Genomic DNA, 17,325 nt, shown 5'->3' with positions numbered 1-17,325 from the left:
GTTCCAGTTCGGCTTTTACCAAATAGCTTAGTTCATCTGTACACCAGAAGTTGACACAATATTGTAAACTCACTATACTTCAATAAAAAAATAGCTTAGTTCCACAGTTACTGATATTAAGGAGTTACTGTTAATTTTTAAATGTGATAATGGCATTGTGGTTGTTTTTTAAAGCCATCTTTAGAAGGATATTAGCTGAGATGAGATGACATTTGGGGTTTGCTTTAAAATAATCCACTGGAGGAGGGGAAAGTAGGTGGGGACATAGAGGAAATAAAATTGGCCATATATTTGTAACTGATAAAGCTGCGCTACGAGTATACGAAGGTTTATTATATAATATTTTCTACTTTTGCATACATTTGAAAATGTCTATAATTTCTTAAAAACTCACAGAACCTACAAGCTGAAAGAAACCTTAGCGATCACTGCATTTTCCAGAAGAGGAAACTGAGGCCCAGAGTGGGGAAGGGACCTACCCACAGTCTTACAGCGAGTTAGAGCTTAGCCAAGATCTACTGCTCTGAGGCCTGGTTCTCCTCAGCTCCCACTGTGATCACCATGTGAGCCTGAAATCATCCAGCCCTTCCTCAGAATTTCTCTGTAGATCATCTTGTTTCTCTAATACAAATTTTCAGCCATCACTGGAAGAATCATGAGAATTTGTGAAACAGATGCTTCTCTTTTATCCCCTATCAGTTTCAAAATGCATCTGTCACATATTCAGCTGGATGTAGTTTTATATAAACTACATTAAAACTACATTATAAATGCTCTGGGAAGTAGCCTGAAGCCTGGGGCACAAGCATAGTGACACAGAAAGGGTGTGGCTTTGGAGCCGTTTATCACCTGTGTGAGCTGGTCAAGTACACTATAATGTGGTTTCCAGTACATGAGTTTGGTGCCAAGCTACCTGGATTTGCATCTTGTTTTCACCGTGTCCTGGCTGTGTTACCTTGGACAAGTTACTTAACTTCTCTGTGCCTCTAAAAGAGCAACACTAGTAATGCCTATCTTATATGGTGCTGTGAGGATTAAATTAGACAATGCATGGAATATGCTTAGTGTCCACACACTTAGTGGACATTAAGTGCTTAATAAACGTGAGCTATTATATAACCTCGGGCAAGTTCCTTACCCTTCGTAAGTCTCAGCTTCCTCTTCTCTGAAGAGAGGGACAATAATAATTCCTGCCTCTCAGGACTGTGATGAGGGTTAAATGAGATAATGTATGTAAAGTGCCTGGCACAGAGAAGAGTTCACAAATGTTTGTTTCCTTCCTTCTGTAATTGTCCTTCATGTTGTTAAGTTGAATGTCCGTCCTTCAGAGAAGCACAATTTGATTTGAGAGTGACCAGCAGGGCGGAAATTTCCGGCAATCACTCTGTCCGTCTCCTCCAGCTCAGAGGCCTTCTCATTCAGAGGTGGAGCGTTCCATGCCTCCCACCCGCTGCGCCGGTCACTGTGGTGCTGGCACCTTGGGCAGGGCCATCTGTTCGGAAAGCAGGCCTGCCTGGGCCTGCTTTGTCCCTCTTGAGCTTTGGGTTGGGACTGTGACCACGAGTTGGACTGTGTTTTGTTTAATAAGGAATCTCACTTTCCCAAAATAGGCAACAAGTGGAGACACTGCCTCTGTCACGCTGCCTCACTGGGTGCTGACTCACTTTCCCCAGCCTCGCTTTCTTTTCCAAATATCGCCAACTACACTGCTGTGTCTTCTCCAGCAGCATTTTTCCTGGCTCGCTCTGGTCTCGCAGGAGAGTGGGTCACAGCGGAGGGAGTGGCGACTCCCGTGGTTTGGTGTCTGCCTCTGGCACCTGCCCCACCCCTGGCCTCTGTCCAGGGGGCTCGCTGGGCATCGTTCTGTCCCTCTTCCTCCTCTGTCTCCTTCAGTGCTTTTCTTTCCCATGCCCATCCCTTCAAGACAGGATCCTGACGCTTGGTCCTTGGCACCCACCGTCTTCCTCACTGGTCTCACCTGCTCAAAATTTCACCCACCACCTTGGCGGCCATGGCTCCCCCATCTCCGCTGTGGCCACAGGCCTCTCTCTACCCTGAGCTCAGGGCCAGCAGAGGCAACCCCTACACAGCTCGCAGCTGGCTGCCCTCCAGGAACCTCCATCTCACTGTGTCCAAAGCTGGCTCCCCTTCCCCTCCAGTACATTCTGGCTTAGTTGGAGACATCATGGCTACCCAGGAGTTATCCTTGACTTCTCCCACTGTTCTCACAGCCAAATCCCCACTAAGTACTACTGTTTTAATCTCCTAAATTATACCCTGGGTCTGTTTCCTTCCTCTATATCCCTAAATCATCTCTCTCACAGATCACCACAAGAATCTCCGAGCTCCTCCCCAACCTTCCAAAGACCTCCCAGAATGACGGATCTAGATACATCTGTCATTCTCTTGCTCAACAACCCTTCAGTATCTCCCCATCACCAGATTCCCAAACGCCAAGCTGGCTGCATGAGATTCACCCTGAGAACTTGTGTAAATGCAGATTCCTAGACCCTACCCATGAAGATTTGGGTTTAATCAATCTGATGTGACACCTGGGAACCTGTGTTCCTCACAAGCATCCCAAGTGATTCTGATGCACAGCCAGGATTGAGAACTATTGGAAAGGAGAAAACTCACACTCCAAAGAAAATCTAAACTCTTTTAGCCGTCTTGGACCTGTGGAGGCCTGCTGAGAACTGGACTTCTAAAATGATAAATACATCTGGAAGCTGTGATCCAAGGCCATTTTTGCTGGCCATAAGTGGGGTCTCTGGAACCAGAGGGAGCACGCAGTTCTTAAAGCTGAAGGTGTTTATACTCAAGATGAAACTGAATTCTATCTAGGCAAGAGATGTGCTTATATGTACAAAGCAAAGAACAGTTAACTCCTGGGGGAAAATCAAACAAAACCAGAGTAATCTGGGGAAAGGTAGCTCATGCTCATGGAAACAGCAGCATGGTTCGTGCCAAATTCCGAAGCAACCTCCTGGCTAAGGGCATTGGACACAGAATCTGGGTGATGCTGTGCTTCTCAAGGATTTAAATTTATTGAAAAGTAAATAAATATAAGTGTGGATTTGTTCTCTTGTAAAACAAACAAAAGAACAAAAACAATCTACAGAATCATCTGATGCAGTTTACGCCAACCTCTTCATCTTATCTCCATCCAGTCCCTAATTTGAACTTGACCCTCCGGCAATACCAATGCTTTGCAGATCCTTCCCTACTCCTACCCTGCTCTCTGTGCCCTACTGGTTCCTCCTTCTGTCCAGTATAGTGTTGAGACTGAAGACTCCGGGGTCTAAATGCCTGGGTTCCCTCCCATCTTGGCTCTACTGTTCACAGGCCATGTCACCTTGGGCAAGTTACTCCATTTCTTAGCTTTAGCTTCCTTCTCTGAAATCTTAAGACAAAAATATACTTTCCTTTGAGTTGTTTTAAGAATTAAATGAGATAATACACTGTTAAACCCTGGCTTGTGGTCAACACCCAGTAAATGGTGTGTGGCGTCCTCCTCATCACCCACACCCCCAAGCCTCTGTCAGTGATCCTCTCTGGAGCAGGACAGTCTCTGATTGATCCCATGTGTCCCCAGCACTTGCAGCAATGTTACCACATGCGTAACCAGGAAATGGCCGCTCAGTGAATGAGGTCTACAGTCCCATAAGCACCATCCCATGATAACAAGGAGATGCTCTATTGAAAGACAAATCCTTCATTATGAAGGTTGAATAAGGCTCCACTTTAAAAGCATACTGACTATCAAATTTAGGGCACTAAAAAGCATGGAGCCCCAAAATATTCTCTGGGTCTAAGCTGGTGAGTCGAGCTGATTTTCATCCACCTGGGCCCTTTTCCGGTCACCAAGTGGTTCTACGATTGTTGGGCAAATGTTACTGACCACAGAGTCTCCCAGATTTCTTGGGCTGCACTAGCTGAATGAGCCCCTGCTGCTCACAGCGGGCCATGCAGTCAAGTGCTCTCATCCCCTTCGCTGAGCTGCTAATTCTCACCCTCACTACTCAGCACTCCTACTCTGCTCTGTTCCAGCTGCCATGGCTGATGATCACATCTGGCCTCCTGTGTCCCGGGAAAGGACATACCCCTGCCTCCTTGCCTTTGCTCATGCGGTACCCCTGCCTGCAATGCCCTTCCCAACCTCCTCTCCTTGTCTTATTCTTCAGCTTTCCCTTGAGTTCAAAATCCCACTTTTTGTAAAATAGATAAACAACAGGGTCCTACTGTATAGCAATATACAATATCTTGTAATAACCTATAATGAAAAAGAATATGAAAAGGAATATGTATGTATAACTGAACCACTATGCTGTACACCAGAAACTAATACAACATTGTAAACCGACAATACTTCAACTTAAAAAAAAGAACTGGCAAAATCCCACTTTTGGCATGAAGCCTTCCTTGCCCTCAGCCCATGATGAGCTCTCCCTCTTTCCACACATACTGTCCTATTATTCATTTTATTCTTTTATTCATTCCACCAATAATTACCAAATATCTACATGCTAGGCACGGGGTACAACAGTGACTAAAAGAGAAACGGGCCCATTTTTCATGGAGCTTCTACTCCAGCGGAAGTAAGCCTGGGCATGTTGTTACTGCCATCTGTCTCCATGCAGACCCTGGTGTCCCCTCCTGAAAACAGGTACCTTGAGAGCAGAATCCCTGGTTAGGCTGGTTGGCATCCCCAGTGGCCAACAGTGTCTTGCTGATACCAAGGGCTCACAAATGCACCTTGGTAACATGATCCTCGACATCACCTAGAATGACAGGCACTCAGGAGAGTGGCAGCCTCTCAAATTTAGCAATGCCACTACCATTCATTTATCCAACAGGCACTAACTGAGCCCCTGCTATATGCTTGCCACCTGACTGTCACCCATGAGCCCAGAGCAGGATCTCTTCTCCAGCTCAGCAGTTCCCCTCACCTGGAGTCAGCTGCCCTGTTCCACACAGTGATCAGAAGGCGCTTCTGTTCATCTTCCTCTTGGACAGGACTGCAAAGCAAATCAGACAGTCAGAGTGTTATCAGGGCCGAGCTCTAGTCCAGACCCACAGAGTCCATCATAATGGCAAATTGGAAATAACCTGAACATCCAGCCGTCAAGAGCTGGTTAAATAAACCAGAGCACAAAGAGTGTGGGAGGTGAGTACTTATATTCATAAAAGAGTTTACATTACATTGCTGAGGATGAAAAAGAGGTTACAACAGAATTTCACAGAATAATTCCATTTTTGTAAACACACACCCACACAAATTCAAAGCTCTGGAAAGAAACACCACAAAACACATCAGTGAGTAGCAAGACTAGGAGTGTTTTCTGTTTTCTTCTTTTTGTTTACCAATATTGTCTATGTGTCTACAATAAGCAAGATTACCTGGTATGACAAGGAAAACAACAAAATATTATTAATTTTCACCAATAGGAAAATACACATTGTCCATTATCTTCCCATTGGCCCTGGAGTTCAGAGATAAGGGCAAGAAATAGTAAAAAACAATAACACCTGATCTTCTGTGTTATGCCGTCTCATTTACACCTCCGCTGTCTGAGGCTGGTACTATTATTAGCTCCATTTTACATATAAGGAAGCCAAGGCTCAGAAAGGTTAGCAAGTTGGGGACGGGTGGGTGGGAAGGCAAAACATCCCTCAGCTTGGAAAATTCCTTCTGCTAAAGGAGAAAGCTTGGCCCAATGCACAATGGGAAATGGTCTACTTTTTTCAGGGGCTGCCAGCCTCAGGCTCGGCATTTTAGTTATGAGAACCAGCCACGTGATACCTTATCACTGTGAACCTCACTGCTGGGCTGAGTGCCAGGGATGCAAAGACACAAGTGAATGAGAAAACAAAGACATCCTTTAGAAGTCACTGTTTTTTTGCTTAGATCTGGTTCTAGATTTGGCAAACAGAGCTGTTTCCAGATAAACACTCCTTCCCTCTCCTCTTGAGGGTCCAGCTACACCAGACTCTTACAAGAAGAAGTGATCGTGGAAGACTGGGTCTCTGCAGTCTGGAACAGCCCGCGTCTTCTGACGGCGTAGTCGATTATCTTCAGGGATCAAAGAAATCTTGAATTGGAGAAAAGGAAGGGTTAGCTGAGCTCAGAGCCAAGCAAAATCCCCTAAGCCCAGGGGCTGACTCTGCACATCTCCAAGTTAAAGGCTTCCTGGTGTCCTTCTGATCAGCCTCTGCAGAGGACAGAGTGGAGTCCTTAACCAGACGCTGGAGAAGAATGCGGAGCCCTGGGCAGGAGGTCCTGGAGTCAGATGCTAGGACAGGCCCTCATAGTGGGTGGTAACAAAGAGGCAGCCACAGGCCCAGGTGGAGATACGGCACAACCTGACCATCTTTCCTCTTCCTCCAAGCAGAAGGGTTTCCCCCAAAGCACAGGGCCTCTTCTCTTTGAAGTTCCCAGCGACTGCTGAGTGCTCCCTTCCCAAGAGGCCCGAGGCCAGCCTCTGCCAAGGTCCCCCATCCACGTTCTAGTTCTAGTGCCATTCATCCCCTGTCTCAGGTTCCCACCCTGCTCCTGACCTTGTCTCGGCCCACGGGGGACTCTGACCAGCCTGGGGACTTCAGGAAGAATGCAGAGTGGTGCATCAGAGCCTGCACCTGACATCCAGCTGCCACACTCTGGGAGGCGCTAGGCCTTTGGCTCTGGCTGGAAGTAGGCCCCCCACCCCTGGGGGGCCTCTGTCTTCACTGCAAGGGCTCCACTCAGATAGCCCTTCTAGCCCTCAGAGACACTCCCTCCCCTCCACTAACCAAACCTGGCCATCCTGCCTCTACAGGAGGAGAGGGGTGAAAATGTTGCTTTCATGAGATGGCTTGGGATCACCTATGGATTTCTGTCATCCACACGCTCAAGGTGCTCACCTCCATGGTGATGCACAAGATCACCCATAAGTTTCCAGCTCTTGCAGGAAGCCCTAGGGACCAAGCCGGGCCAAGGGAAGGGGTCTCCCTTAGCTCAGAGCCTAACAAATGCCTACTGACCAAATGACGTAACTGTAGCTGCCACCTCAAATGGCCCCAGGCCCACAGATGTGCTGGGACCTTGGAACTCAGTCCAATGATGTGGTCCCTCACCACCCCCATCCCACCCATACCCACCCCCACCTCCAGGTCATTATATACCTTCACGTAGGAATCACAGACACCAGGCTCCTTGCTCATTAGGCCTCTGCCTTCTATGACTAAACAGAGAATTAAAATATTGGGATGGGTGGGAAGGATCATCACCGGACTCTTAATCTGCATGACAACCACTGGATAGCAACCCCTCTCTGGTCTAGCCCACTCCCACCATCTTCCATGCTCAGGCAGCACCTGCACCGAGGCATTACAGGGGGCATTCAATTCCCTGAATCCTATACCGAGAAAGGAACATAAAATTCATTGAGTCTAACCATTCACTTAACAGGGAAGATGAGGCTATGGACGGGGCCCAAAGACAGTAGGAAATTTGCCCAGAGTCAAGGAGCAATGGGAATGACAGAGCTGGGTTTAGATCCCTGTCTCTTGACTCCTAGTCCAGTGCTCCTTCTACCACACCAGAGTGCCTTCTGGGATGGAGGGGCCAAGCTGGAGAACTCAGCCTGCCACTCACTAGCCACATGAGCCCGAGCAAGTTGCTGCCCCCAGGAGACTGCAGCTGCCATTCTGTAAGGGGTCGGGGATAATAATGGGCTAGTGATGATAATACCCACTTCACATGGTAGTTGTGCAGATTAAGTGAGATAACGTGTCTAAGGTGTTCAGTAGAGTGTCTGGCAAATAAGTAACTATTCAATAAAGGTTTGCTAGAGAAAACGAGAATAAATAAAGGCAAGGGATAGGTGGAGGTGGGGTGCAGGTCTGGCCACGAAAGCAAGTGTGGCCCGTTTGCCTAAGGTCTGCAGAAAGCAGACAGCAGGCCTGGCAGAAGCTGAGTCTCTTTTCTATTTTCTCTCCTGTTCAGTTTTGTTGGAGCTCTAGGGCTTGGCTCAGACAGAGCTCCTGTAGTTTGAGGCATGAGGCCTGGGAAGCCAAAGGAGAGAGGGGAACAGGCTGGAAGGGATGAAGGGCCTGAGACTGGGGTGAAGCCAAAGCAAACTGTGCTGGACAAATGGAGTTGGGGAGGCCAAGATGCACTTTGTAAAAACTGTTTGCACAGCTGGAGACAGGCTCTGGCAGGCAAAGAGCCCCCCTCTGCTGGTCCTTGGGAACGTCACCCTGGGCCCCTCATGGCCAGGACCGGAGGACCCCAGGCGCCTGCTGGTCTACTCTGCCTGGTATCCTAGTTACTGTTCCTGTGTGCATTCTTCAGGTAGGTGTGGTTTTTGAGGGCAGGACCCAGGACTGAAGAACTGGGTCTCCCTGGCCCCCTGTGGAGGTGAGGCAGACACAGCCCCCACCCTCACTACACTCCCCGTCTGCTGGGGAAGAAAGAGCCTGGACACACCAGTATGGTACAGTGTAGTCCGGATTGCAATGGGGACACAGAGGAGGAAGCAACGAACTCAGTCCTGCAGGTGGGTCGGGGGTGATTCCTGGAGGGGAAAAATGAGGCAAAAGGAGTCTTCCTTCCTGAGTCTTAATGAGATTAAGGTGGACTTATTTCTTACAAAATCAGAGGAAGGGAGATTTATTTCTCAAAAGCAGTTCACAAAGCAGGCAGGCTCAGACACAAGGAATAGTGGATGTGAAGGCACACGGGCATGAGCAAGCATGATGCATTGCAAAGGTTGGGGGGCAGAGGGCACGTAACTGGACAGAACAGGGGCAGAGGGTGCTTTGAACAGCAAGAACCAGGGAGGCTGAAGAGACAGGCAGGGCCTGCTGGGCCAAACGGAAGAGTAGAGTCATAACAGAAGCTCAGTAACTATTTGTGTGCTGGACGGAAGGATGAACAAATGGATAAATGGCAGTTAAATGGTAACATCCTCTGGGTGGCACACAGGACCTTCTTGGCCCGGCCCCAGCTCACACCTCCGCCCTTTCCTGTGCTGTGCCGCAGGCATGGACAGTCCTCAAGTACACTGTGCTGTCTCTGACCTCAGGCCTTTGCACTTGCTGCTCTCCCTGCATGGAGTACCTGGCCCACCAGCTCCCCTCTGCCTGGCCCAGGCCGGTTTCTGCTTCAGGATGGAGTGTGGATATCACTCCCTCTGCCAGGTCTTCCCTGCCATCCTATCAGCACCACCTAGACAGAGGTGGATGCTTCTCCTTGGTGTCCCCAATCCCTAGCACAGGGCCAGAGCTCAAGCACTATTTTTGGAATTTATGGTTTTCTATCTTATTTAACTAATACTAAAAGAGGGTTTACCACATGCTAGACACTGTTCTAAGCGCTTTACTAACATTAACTCCTCTAATCCTTGTTACAACCCATAAGATGGGTATTAGTCTCACCATTCAGCAGATGAGAGCCTGAGCTTGCTTACCGTCAGCCAGCACGAAAACTAGCAGAGCCAGGATTTGGATGCAAGCAGTCTGACCTTAGTTGTGACACTATGCTGCCATCAACCAATGAGTGAATGGATGAGAGAAAAAGAAAGAGAGAAGAAAGGAAGGGAGGAAGGGAGGAAGGGAGGAAGGGAGGGAGGGAGGGAGGAAGGGAGGAAGGGAGGGAGGGAGGAAGGGAGGGAGGATAGGGAAGCTCTTCTGGGGCCCTGCTCCACCGGGGCCAAGGAGGATGCTGAGGTGCTTGGGGATGGCTCCAGCCTTCCGTGAACTCAGTCCACATCGGGGCAGGACCAGGGTAAGGTCCCTAGGAGTCCCAAGTGAATACCCAGTTTTTTCCAATGGACACACGGCAGGACACTATACAAAGATGAAAAAGAAGCCTTGATTGCGGTAACATGACCACCCGTCCTTGGCTCCACGTGGGAGGCTGAGTGGCCCTCCCCTTCCCCAGTGAGCCCAGCACACCGCTGTACTCACTGTGAAGCAGCAGAACCCTGTCCCGGGCATCGATGGACAGCTTCAGCTGACCTGAAGAAACAACGAGAGAGACAGTTTCACCTCGTCTCCTTGCCAGGGGAAAAATGAAGTTATGGTGACAGGAATGTTCTTTCGTTCATGCGAAGTGATTCAAAGATTCATACAGCCTCTGGGTTGGAAGGGAGCTCAGAAGCCATCTAGTTAAGCCTTCTCTACACATCAGCACCTCCAGTGGTGGTTTACCAGCCTAGGCTTCCACCACTCTGGTAATGGGGAGCTCACTACTTCACAAGGAAGCCCGGGTCAGTCCTGGAGAGCTCTCACTGTTGACAGTGGGAAAAGCTGTTGCACCCATATCATGGTGACGCTAGACTGGACAGCTAAGGATCCTCGGTCTCAGTCACGAGTCCATGCTGAGGGGTTGGCCACAGCTCTCCAGCTGTGACAGACAGCTAGCTATATTCTGGGAAGACAACAACACAAGGACATAGGATGAATGGGTTCAGGGAAAAGCAAAAGATAAGAGACCAGCTTTGGGCAGAGAGATCCTTCAAAGTCAATGCTACTGCCTCCAACCCTTCCATAGAATCTTGACTTCCCTAAAGGAAAGCTAAGGAGTCTTTCTATAACCTTGGCATAGAGCCTTGCTGCTCAAAGTGAGGTCCCAGAACCAGCATCATGAGAAATATCTGGACTATTGTTTAAAATTCAGCATCTCAAGCCCCAGCCCAGCCTACTAAAATTCCACAGTTTAGTAGGAACCCCAGGGGGTTACATGCACATTCAAGGTTGAGGTGCTCTGGACCAGAGAACACTGAAGAGCCCCTAAACATGCTTTTAAGGTTGGAGAAGGCCCTCTTAAGCAAGACATAAAATGCAGAGGCCACAGGGGAAAGATAGATAGATCTGATTCCCTAAGACTTTTTAAATGTCTGTAACAATTACACATATTGCAAAGTGATGAGACAATATAATAGAAAAACAGGCAAAGGACACTGCATTGGAAATTCAGAAATGACAAAATGGCTAATAAATATACAAAAAGATGCTCAGCCTCACAGAGATCTAAGACATGCAAATTAACAATAAAATACCATTTTTCCCCAATCTGGTTGGAAGATAATCTAAAAGATGATAATGTCAAATATTGATCAAGATTCAGGAAAAGAGATACTCTCATACCCTATCAGAGGAAGTGTTAATGGAGTGTCATTTCTAACACTATCTATTACATTTAAATGTTCTTATCATTCAAACTAACAATTATACTTCCAGGTAACTACCATAGAGAAAAATTCAGCTGTGCACAAAGGCTGACAGTACAATACTGTAAAAAATTGGAAACACCTAAAATCTCTATCAGTATGAAAATGGTTAAATGAACCATCTATAGCTGTGCTGTGGAGTAGTATGGGCCATTATAAAGAATGGGGGTGGGGAGGGTATAGCTCAGTGGTAGAGTGTATGCTTAGCATGCATGAGGTCCTGGGTTCAATCCCCAGTACCTCCACTTAATAGATAGATAGATAGATAGATAGATAGATAGATAGGCAGGCAGGCAGGCAGACAAATAGACATATAGATAGGTACATAGGTAGGTAGGTAGATAGGTAGATAAACCAACCTAATCACCCTTCACAAAAAATTAATTTAAAAAAAAGAAATGATAAAGAATGGGGGAGTACTATATGTCCTGACATGGGAACATTGTTGAGACAAGTTTTTTTTTTTAATTGAAGTGTAGTTGATTTACAATGTTGTATTAGTTTCTGGTGTACAGCATAGTGATTCAGTTATACATATATATGTATACACATTCTTTTTCATATTTTTTCATTATAGGTTATTACAAGATATTGAATATAGTTCCCTGTCCTATATGGTAGGACCTTGTTGTTTATCTATTTTATATATAGTAGTTTGTATCTGGTAATCCCAAACTCCTAATTTATCCCCTACCTTTCCCCTTCGGTAACCATAAATTTGCTTTCTGTGTCTGTGAATCTGTTTCCATTTTGTAAATTAGTTCATTTGTATCCTTTTTTAGACTCCACATATAAGTGATATCATAAGATATTTGTCCTTCTCTGCCTGACTTCACTCAGTATGATAATCTCTAGATCCATCCATGTTGCTGCAAATGTCATTATTCACTCTTTTTTATGGCTGAGTAGTATTCCAGTGTGTGTGTGTGTGTGTGTGTGTGTGTGTGTGTGTACCACATTTTCTTTATCCATTCATCTATTGATGGACACTTAGTTTGCTTCCATGTCTTGGCTATTGTAAACAGTGCTGCTATGAGCATTAGGGTGCATGTATCTTTTTGAGTTAGAGTTTTCTCCAGATATATGCCCTGGAGTGGGATTGCTGGATCATATGGTAACTCTATTTTTAGGTTTTGGGGGAAACTCCATACTGTTTTCCATAGGGGCTGCACCAAATTACACTCCCACTAGCAGTGTAGGACCAGTAGTGTAGGAGGGTTTCTTTTTCTCCACACTCTCCCCAGCATTTATTATTTGTAGATTTTTTTGTTGTTATTGTTGGGGGAGAGGCAATCAGGTTTATTTATTTATGTATTTTTTTAATAATTTGCTCTTCCTCTTTATTTTTGTTTACCTTTGGGGGGTGCATAAGTAGGCTTATTTACTTATTTTTTAATGGAGGTATTGGGGATTGAACCCAGGACCTTGTGTATGGTAAGCATGTGATCTACCACTGAATTATACCCTCTCCCATATTTATTTTTTTAATGGCAGTACTCGGGATTGAACCAGGACCTTGTGCATGCTAGGCATGCACTCTACCACTGAGCTATACCCTCCTCCTTATTTGTAGATTTTTTAATGATGGTCATCCTGGCTGGTGTGAGGTGGTACCTCATTGTAGTTTTGATTTGCATTTCTCTAATAATTAGTGATGCTGAGCATCTTTACATGTGCCTATTGGCCATCTGTATGCCTTCTTTGAAGAAATGTCTATTTAAATCTCCTGCCCATTTTTTGATTGGGTTGTTCGTTGTTGTTGTTGTTACTGAGTTGTAGGAGCTGTTTGTATATTCTGAAAATTGAGCCCCTGTCAGCCACATCGTTTGCAAATATTTTTCTCAGTCTGTAGGTTGTCTTTTCATTTTGTTTATGGTTTCCTTTGCTGTGCAAAAGCTTATAAGTTTGATTAGGTTCCATTTGTTTATTTTTACTTTTATTTCTATCGCCTTGAGAGACTGACCTAGGAAAACATTGCTACGACTTATGTTGAGACAGGTTTTTAAGAGGAACAAGCAAATTGCAGAATAATACATGTGGTATATATTTCTGTGTGTGTGCGTGTGCGTGTGTGTGTGTCTGAAAGGATGCCAAATTAAAAACTGTGATCTTCTCTAGGGAAGTGACTGGGAATTGAAGGGAGGGAAATCAAGAGGAATGTCAATCTATCAGTATTGTAGGTGTTGTAACAATGCAAATATATCCATGACCTTTAGCACTTCTATAATTAAAAATAAACTAATAAACAAAGAAAGAAGGGAAAGGGAGGGAGAGAGTAGGGGAAGGAAAGCAATCTAGGGAGGGAAAGGGGAAAACATGAAGATAATGGAGAGACCAGGGCTGGAAAACAGGTGAAGAACGAGAGGCTGGATGAGGTTTTTTTCTCGTGGCTTTTCTCATTTTTATTAAAATATATATATATATATTTTATATATATATATATATATTTTTATACACACACACACACACACAAACAAATCATCAAGTCATCCTCACAGACTCTCCAGCATGGATAGAGGAAAGAGAGGACCACACTCCTCTTCTTCAGTGACATATAGAAAAATCTCTCAGTCAAACAGACTCTCCCTAGAACCTCAAGAAGCTGCTGAACTCCATCTCCCCAGTGGACACACACTAGAGAGGCAAAGGCGGAAGGGCAGGGCTTCCCAGCCAGCTGCGAACCAGCACATCAGCCACAAAGCCCTGCATGCACTCCATCCATGACAACACTGTCTAGCAGTTATCTGCCTCTGCTTGATTACCTCCAGTGATAAGGAGCTCACTTCCTGCAATGGGAGCCCTTTCCCTTTGACATAGCTCCTACTTGTTCAATGCTCCAGCTTTACTGAGCCAAAAGTGGTCTCTCAGTAAATTTCACTGACTGGATCTCACTCAACTATCTCCGGACCCTCTCCTCTAGACCAAAGTCTAAAGTCCTCCCACCGTTCCTCATGGCACAGTGAGACATCCCTCATCATCACAACTGTTCATCTCTGGACACGCCCCAGGTTGGTGGCTGTGCTTGGCTGCTGGCTGGAGGAAGGGCAGGCAGGGTTCAGAAGACAGAAGGAGGGAAGCTCCACATCTCCTAGCTCTGCAGTAGTCCACCAACCCCTCTGACCCTGCCCCTCATACTTCAGGGTGTTTAAGCTACAATCTCAAGCAGTTCAGCCTCCAGCAAACCTTGGTCCAGCTCTTTGCCCAGCAGAAATCCCTGCTGTTCTCCTGCCCAGAAGACTGATTTCAGAAGCCCAGCAGGCCTGCTCCAGTTCAGGCCTGACTCCCTCCTTTCTCTCAGACACAACATCCACGGCTGAGGTGGAGCTAATAATAGGGGTTATCACACTCTGAGCTGTGTGGGGATCAGACAATGCTGGAAGGTGAGGAGGTCCTTGGATGAAAGGCGCCAGGAGAATCCACGGTATTATTAGCTGGAGGTCTGAGGGATTACCACTCTGGGCCTTCCTAGAGCTGAGAAATCTCCTACAAACACGGTGCCCGATCCAGTGTCGGGTGGGAGAGAGAGGCTGGAAACAGACAAACAGGGCCAGTACCCATGGACTGGATCTCATCAACCTAAAGGCATCTATGTTTAACGTGACACATTTTTTTCTGAAAATATTTACCAATGCAAAGCCAACTGCGGCCCGGACACATGTGGCCTGGAATCCCTGTGCTGCTCAGTGCCTGTCACCTTCCAACAGCCCTGTCCCAGAAAATCAGAACTGAGAAATCTCCCAACACAAATGGTCACTAATTCCATTTGACAAACATCTGCCAGGCACCTGCTTGAAGACTTAAGTGACGAAGGGCAGATCTGAACGTTGGCCACCCTCAGGGAACTCGCAGCCCAGTGGTGAGGACATGGGCGTGGACAAGGCCAAGGGTGGGGCTGGAGCAGAGGACAAGCCCGGGGCAAAAACCAACTTGGAAATCAGATGAGTCTGCGCAGCTCCACGCAGCTCCCCTTCTAGACCCCGCCAAGCGGGTCTCCTCCGGGAAGGCCAGGGTGCCTAACCCTGTTACAGCAGAGAAACCAAACCCAGAAGACCAGGCTCCAGACCCCCAGCCCATCCTGAAGCTCATAGATGAGGAAAGGCAAGATGAAGAATGAGAACCTTTCCCCAGCCGTTCCTCCCCCTCCCAGCCGTTCCTGCCCCTCTGCCCTCTCCCCTTAGCCCATTGCATCAAATGTCTGAGATTCATGAAATCACCTTGCTCAGCCTCCTCATCTGGTAGCCAGAACAGTCATGCCCAGAGATGGAAGGTGACTTGCCCTGAGCCCAGAGTGACCAGGGTTGGCCAAGCCAGAACTGGAGACCAGAGCTCTGCCCTGATTTCCACACTCTTTCCTGTGCACCGAACCAGTTTTCCAGAACACTCACAGCCCTCTACTGTGCTCTACTGCATCTGCCAATGCAGCCGCAGGGTCCAGGAGCAGTGAGAGCCATCAGGCACAGGGCAAGGTTTGTCCTTTGCTTGAAAAACCAAGAGGAAGCTAGAGAGGGCAGGCTCCAAGAAATGTCTCTAAGTCTAGAGAAATGAACCACCAGGAGGAGGGAAGTCAGGCTGAATCCCTGGGGCGTTCAACTGCTCTTAATACCAGCTAATTAAGCCCCTCACAGGTCCCCAGAATCTCTGGTCTTGTCAATATCCCCACTTTCTCCCCAGGCTCAGGGTGTGGTCTGAGGGTGTGCTGGAAGTTCAGGCTAGAGGGCCTGCAATCATTCTCATCGGGGTGTTCAGGAGCCCTGGAGGGGGCACATCCCCAGTTCTTACGGGGCTACAGTTGGGTACAGAGCCCCATGGCTGCAAAGAGTGGTAGAGACTAGTGCCCAGAGGCTGCAGGAGGGCACCAGGGAGCAAGGGCCCAGAGGTAGCAGGAGAACAGTCATGTCCCATAAGGCAGGGAAAATACTGGATGAGAGTGAGCTTCAGAAAGTGCAGGGAAGGCAACAAACCTAAATTCTGCTGGGCACAGTACTTGGGGGCTTTGGACTCACTGGACATTGTGGGGAAAAAGGTATGGAATCTGGCTAAGGAAATTCAATCTGCAGACCTTACTAAATATAGAGGACCATAGAAGATGAACTCTGACTCTCAGGACACAGAAACCTACTTAGAAAATGAAGCAAGATGGGGGTTGCACCCACTGCTGGACTCAGGGTTCAGCAGGATCATGTCCTGGAAGGAGCCCACGTCACCCTGGGGTATGTAGAGAATACACCTACAGGGGACTTGCCTGGCTAGCATGGAGCAGCAGTCATCCCCAAACTTAATTCTCCCCCAAAGCCACTCCCCATTTAAGAACTTTTCAACTGTTGAAAGCCACAGGAAGGGGGATAACATTGGGACCAATGTACAAAGGAAGCTGGGTCTATGTGGAACCCAGCCAGCCACTAACACTCAGAGAGGTTATGCTGTGTCTATCGATTTCACTCTCTGTCCTCTAAGGGAGAAATGGTAGCTGCAGTGATATGGGGGAAATGAAGCCACACAGCTCCTGCAGAATTTCAAGTTCTGAGGAGGGAAAACCTGGACTTCCATTTGGAGAAGTAACCTTAGCTTTTGATGGTACCCACTGGAGGAACAAAAGTGGTGGAATAAAAATCATGATGGGCCAGTTCAACCCCTGTTCATTTGACCTTCTAAACCTGATGTTAATGTAGCTTCCCAAGCTGTTTCTCCTTCCAGGAGTAGGTTGCGCTGCCCAGTATAAGTCAGCTAACATCTTGATTGCGACCACCATGAGAGACCCTGAGCAAAAATCATCCAGCTAAACCATCCCCAAATTCCTGACTCGCAGAAACAGTGAGATAATAAATGTTTGGTTTTCTCAAGCCAATACCTATTGGGATCACTTGTTATGAAGCATTAGATAACTAATGCATATCCATGTTGCCTCCACAGTTGGTGACATAAATCTGATCTTAATCCGGAAACAATTTTTCAATTTTAAAAATTGTTAAGAAAATATAGTTCTAAGATAAATCAGTATATATGGCTAAGGATAAAGAAGACTTCCAGTTTTTGAGGTCCTTGATTTTCTTAATAAAGAATTTTGATAGATTTAAACTATACTCACTACCACCAAACTGCAAAATCTGGAAAT

General features: G+C 46.9%; 1 protein-coding gene across 6 annotated transcripts in view; it reads right to left on the bottom strand.

Annotated features, from left to right (window-relative positions):
- Nucleotides 1-17,325, bottom strand: part of RGS3 (regulator of G protein signaling 3) — a 134,905-nt gene that overhangs the window by 96,900 nt on the left and 20,680 nt on the right. For all 6 annotated transcript variants that reach the window (XM_015245339.3, XM_072959959.1, XM_072959957.1 and 3 more), the window contains 4 exons: nucleotides 9,949-9,999; nucleotides 7,162-7,220; nucleotides 5,998-6,092; nucleotides 4,950-5,018 (listed from right to left, as the gene is read on the bottom strand). In XM_015245339.3, coding sequence (XP_015100825.2) covers nucleotides 4,950-5,018; nucleotides 5,998-6,092; nucleotides 7,162-7,220; nucleotides 9,949-9,999 — 274 coding nt within the window. The remainder of the gene's footprint in view (nucleotides 1-4,949; nucleotides 5,019-5,997; nucleotides 6,093-7,161; nucleotides 7,221-9,948; nucleotides 10,000-17,325) is intronic.

Source organism: Vicugna pacos, chromosome 4, assembly GCF_048564905.1.
Source record: "Vicugna pacos chromosome 4, VicPac4, whole genome shotgun sequence".
In the NCBI taxonomy this organism is placed as follows: Eukaryota; Metazoa; Chordata; class Mammalia; order Artiodactyla; family Camelidae; genus Vicugna; species Vicugna pacos.
This window is presented reverse-complemented; position numbering and strand designations above follow the sequence as displayed.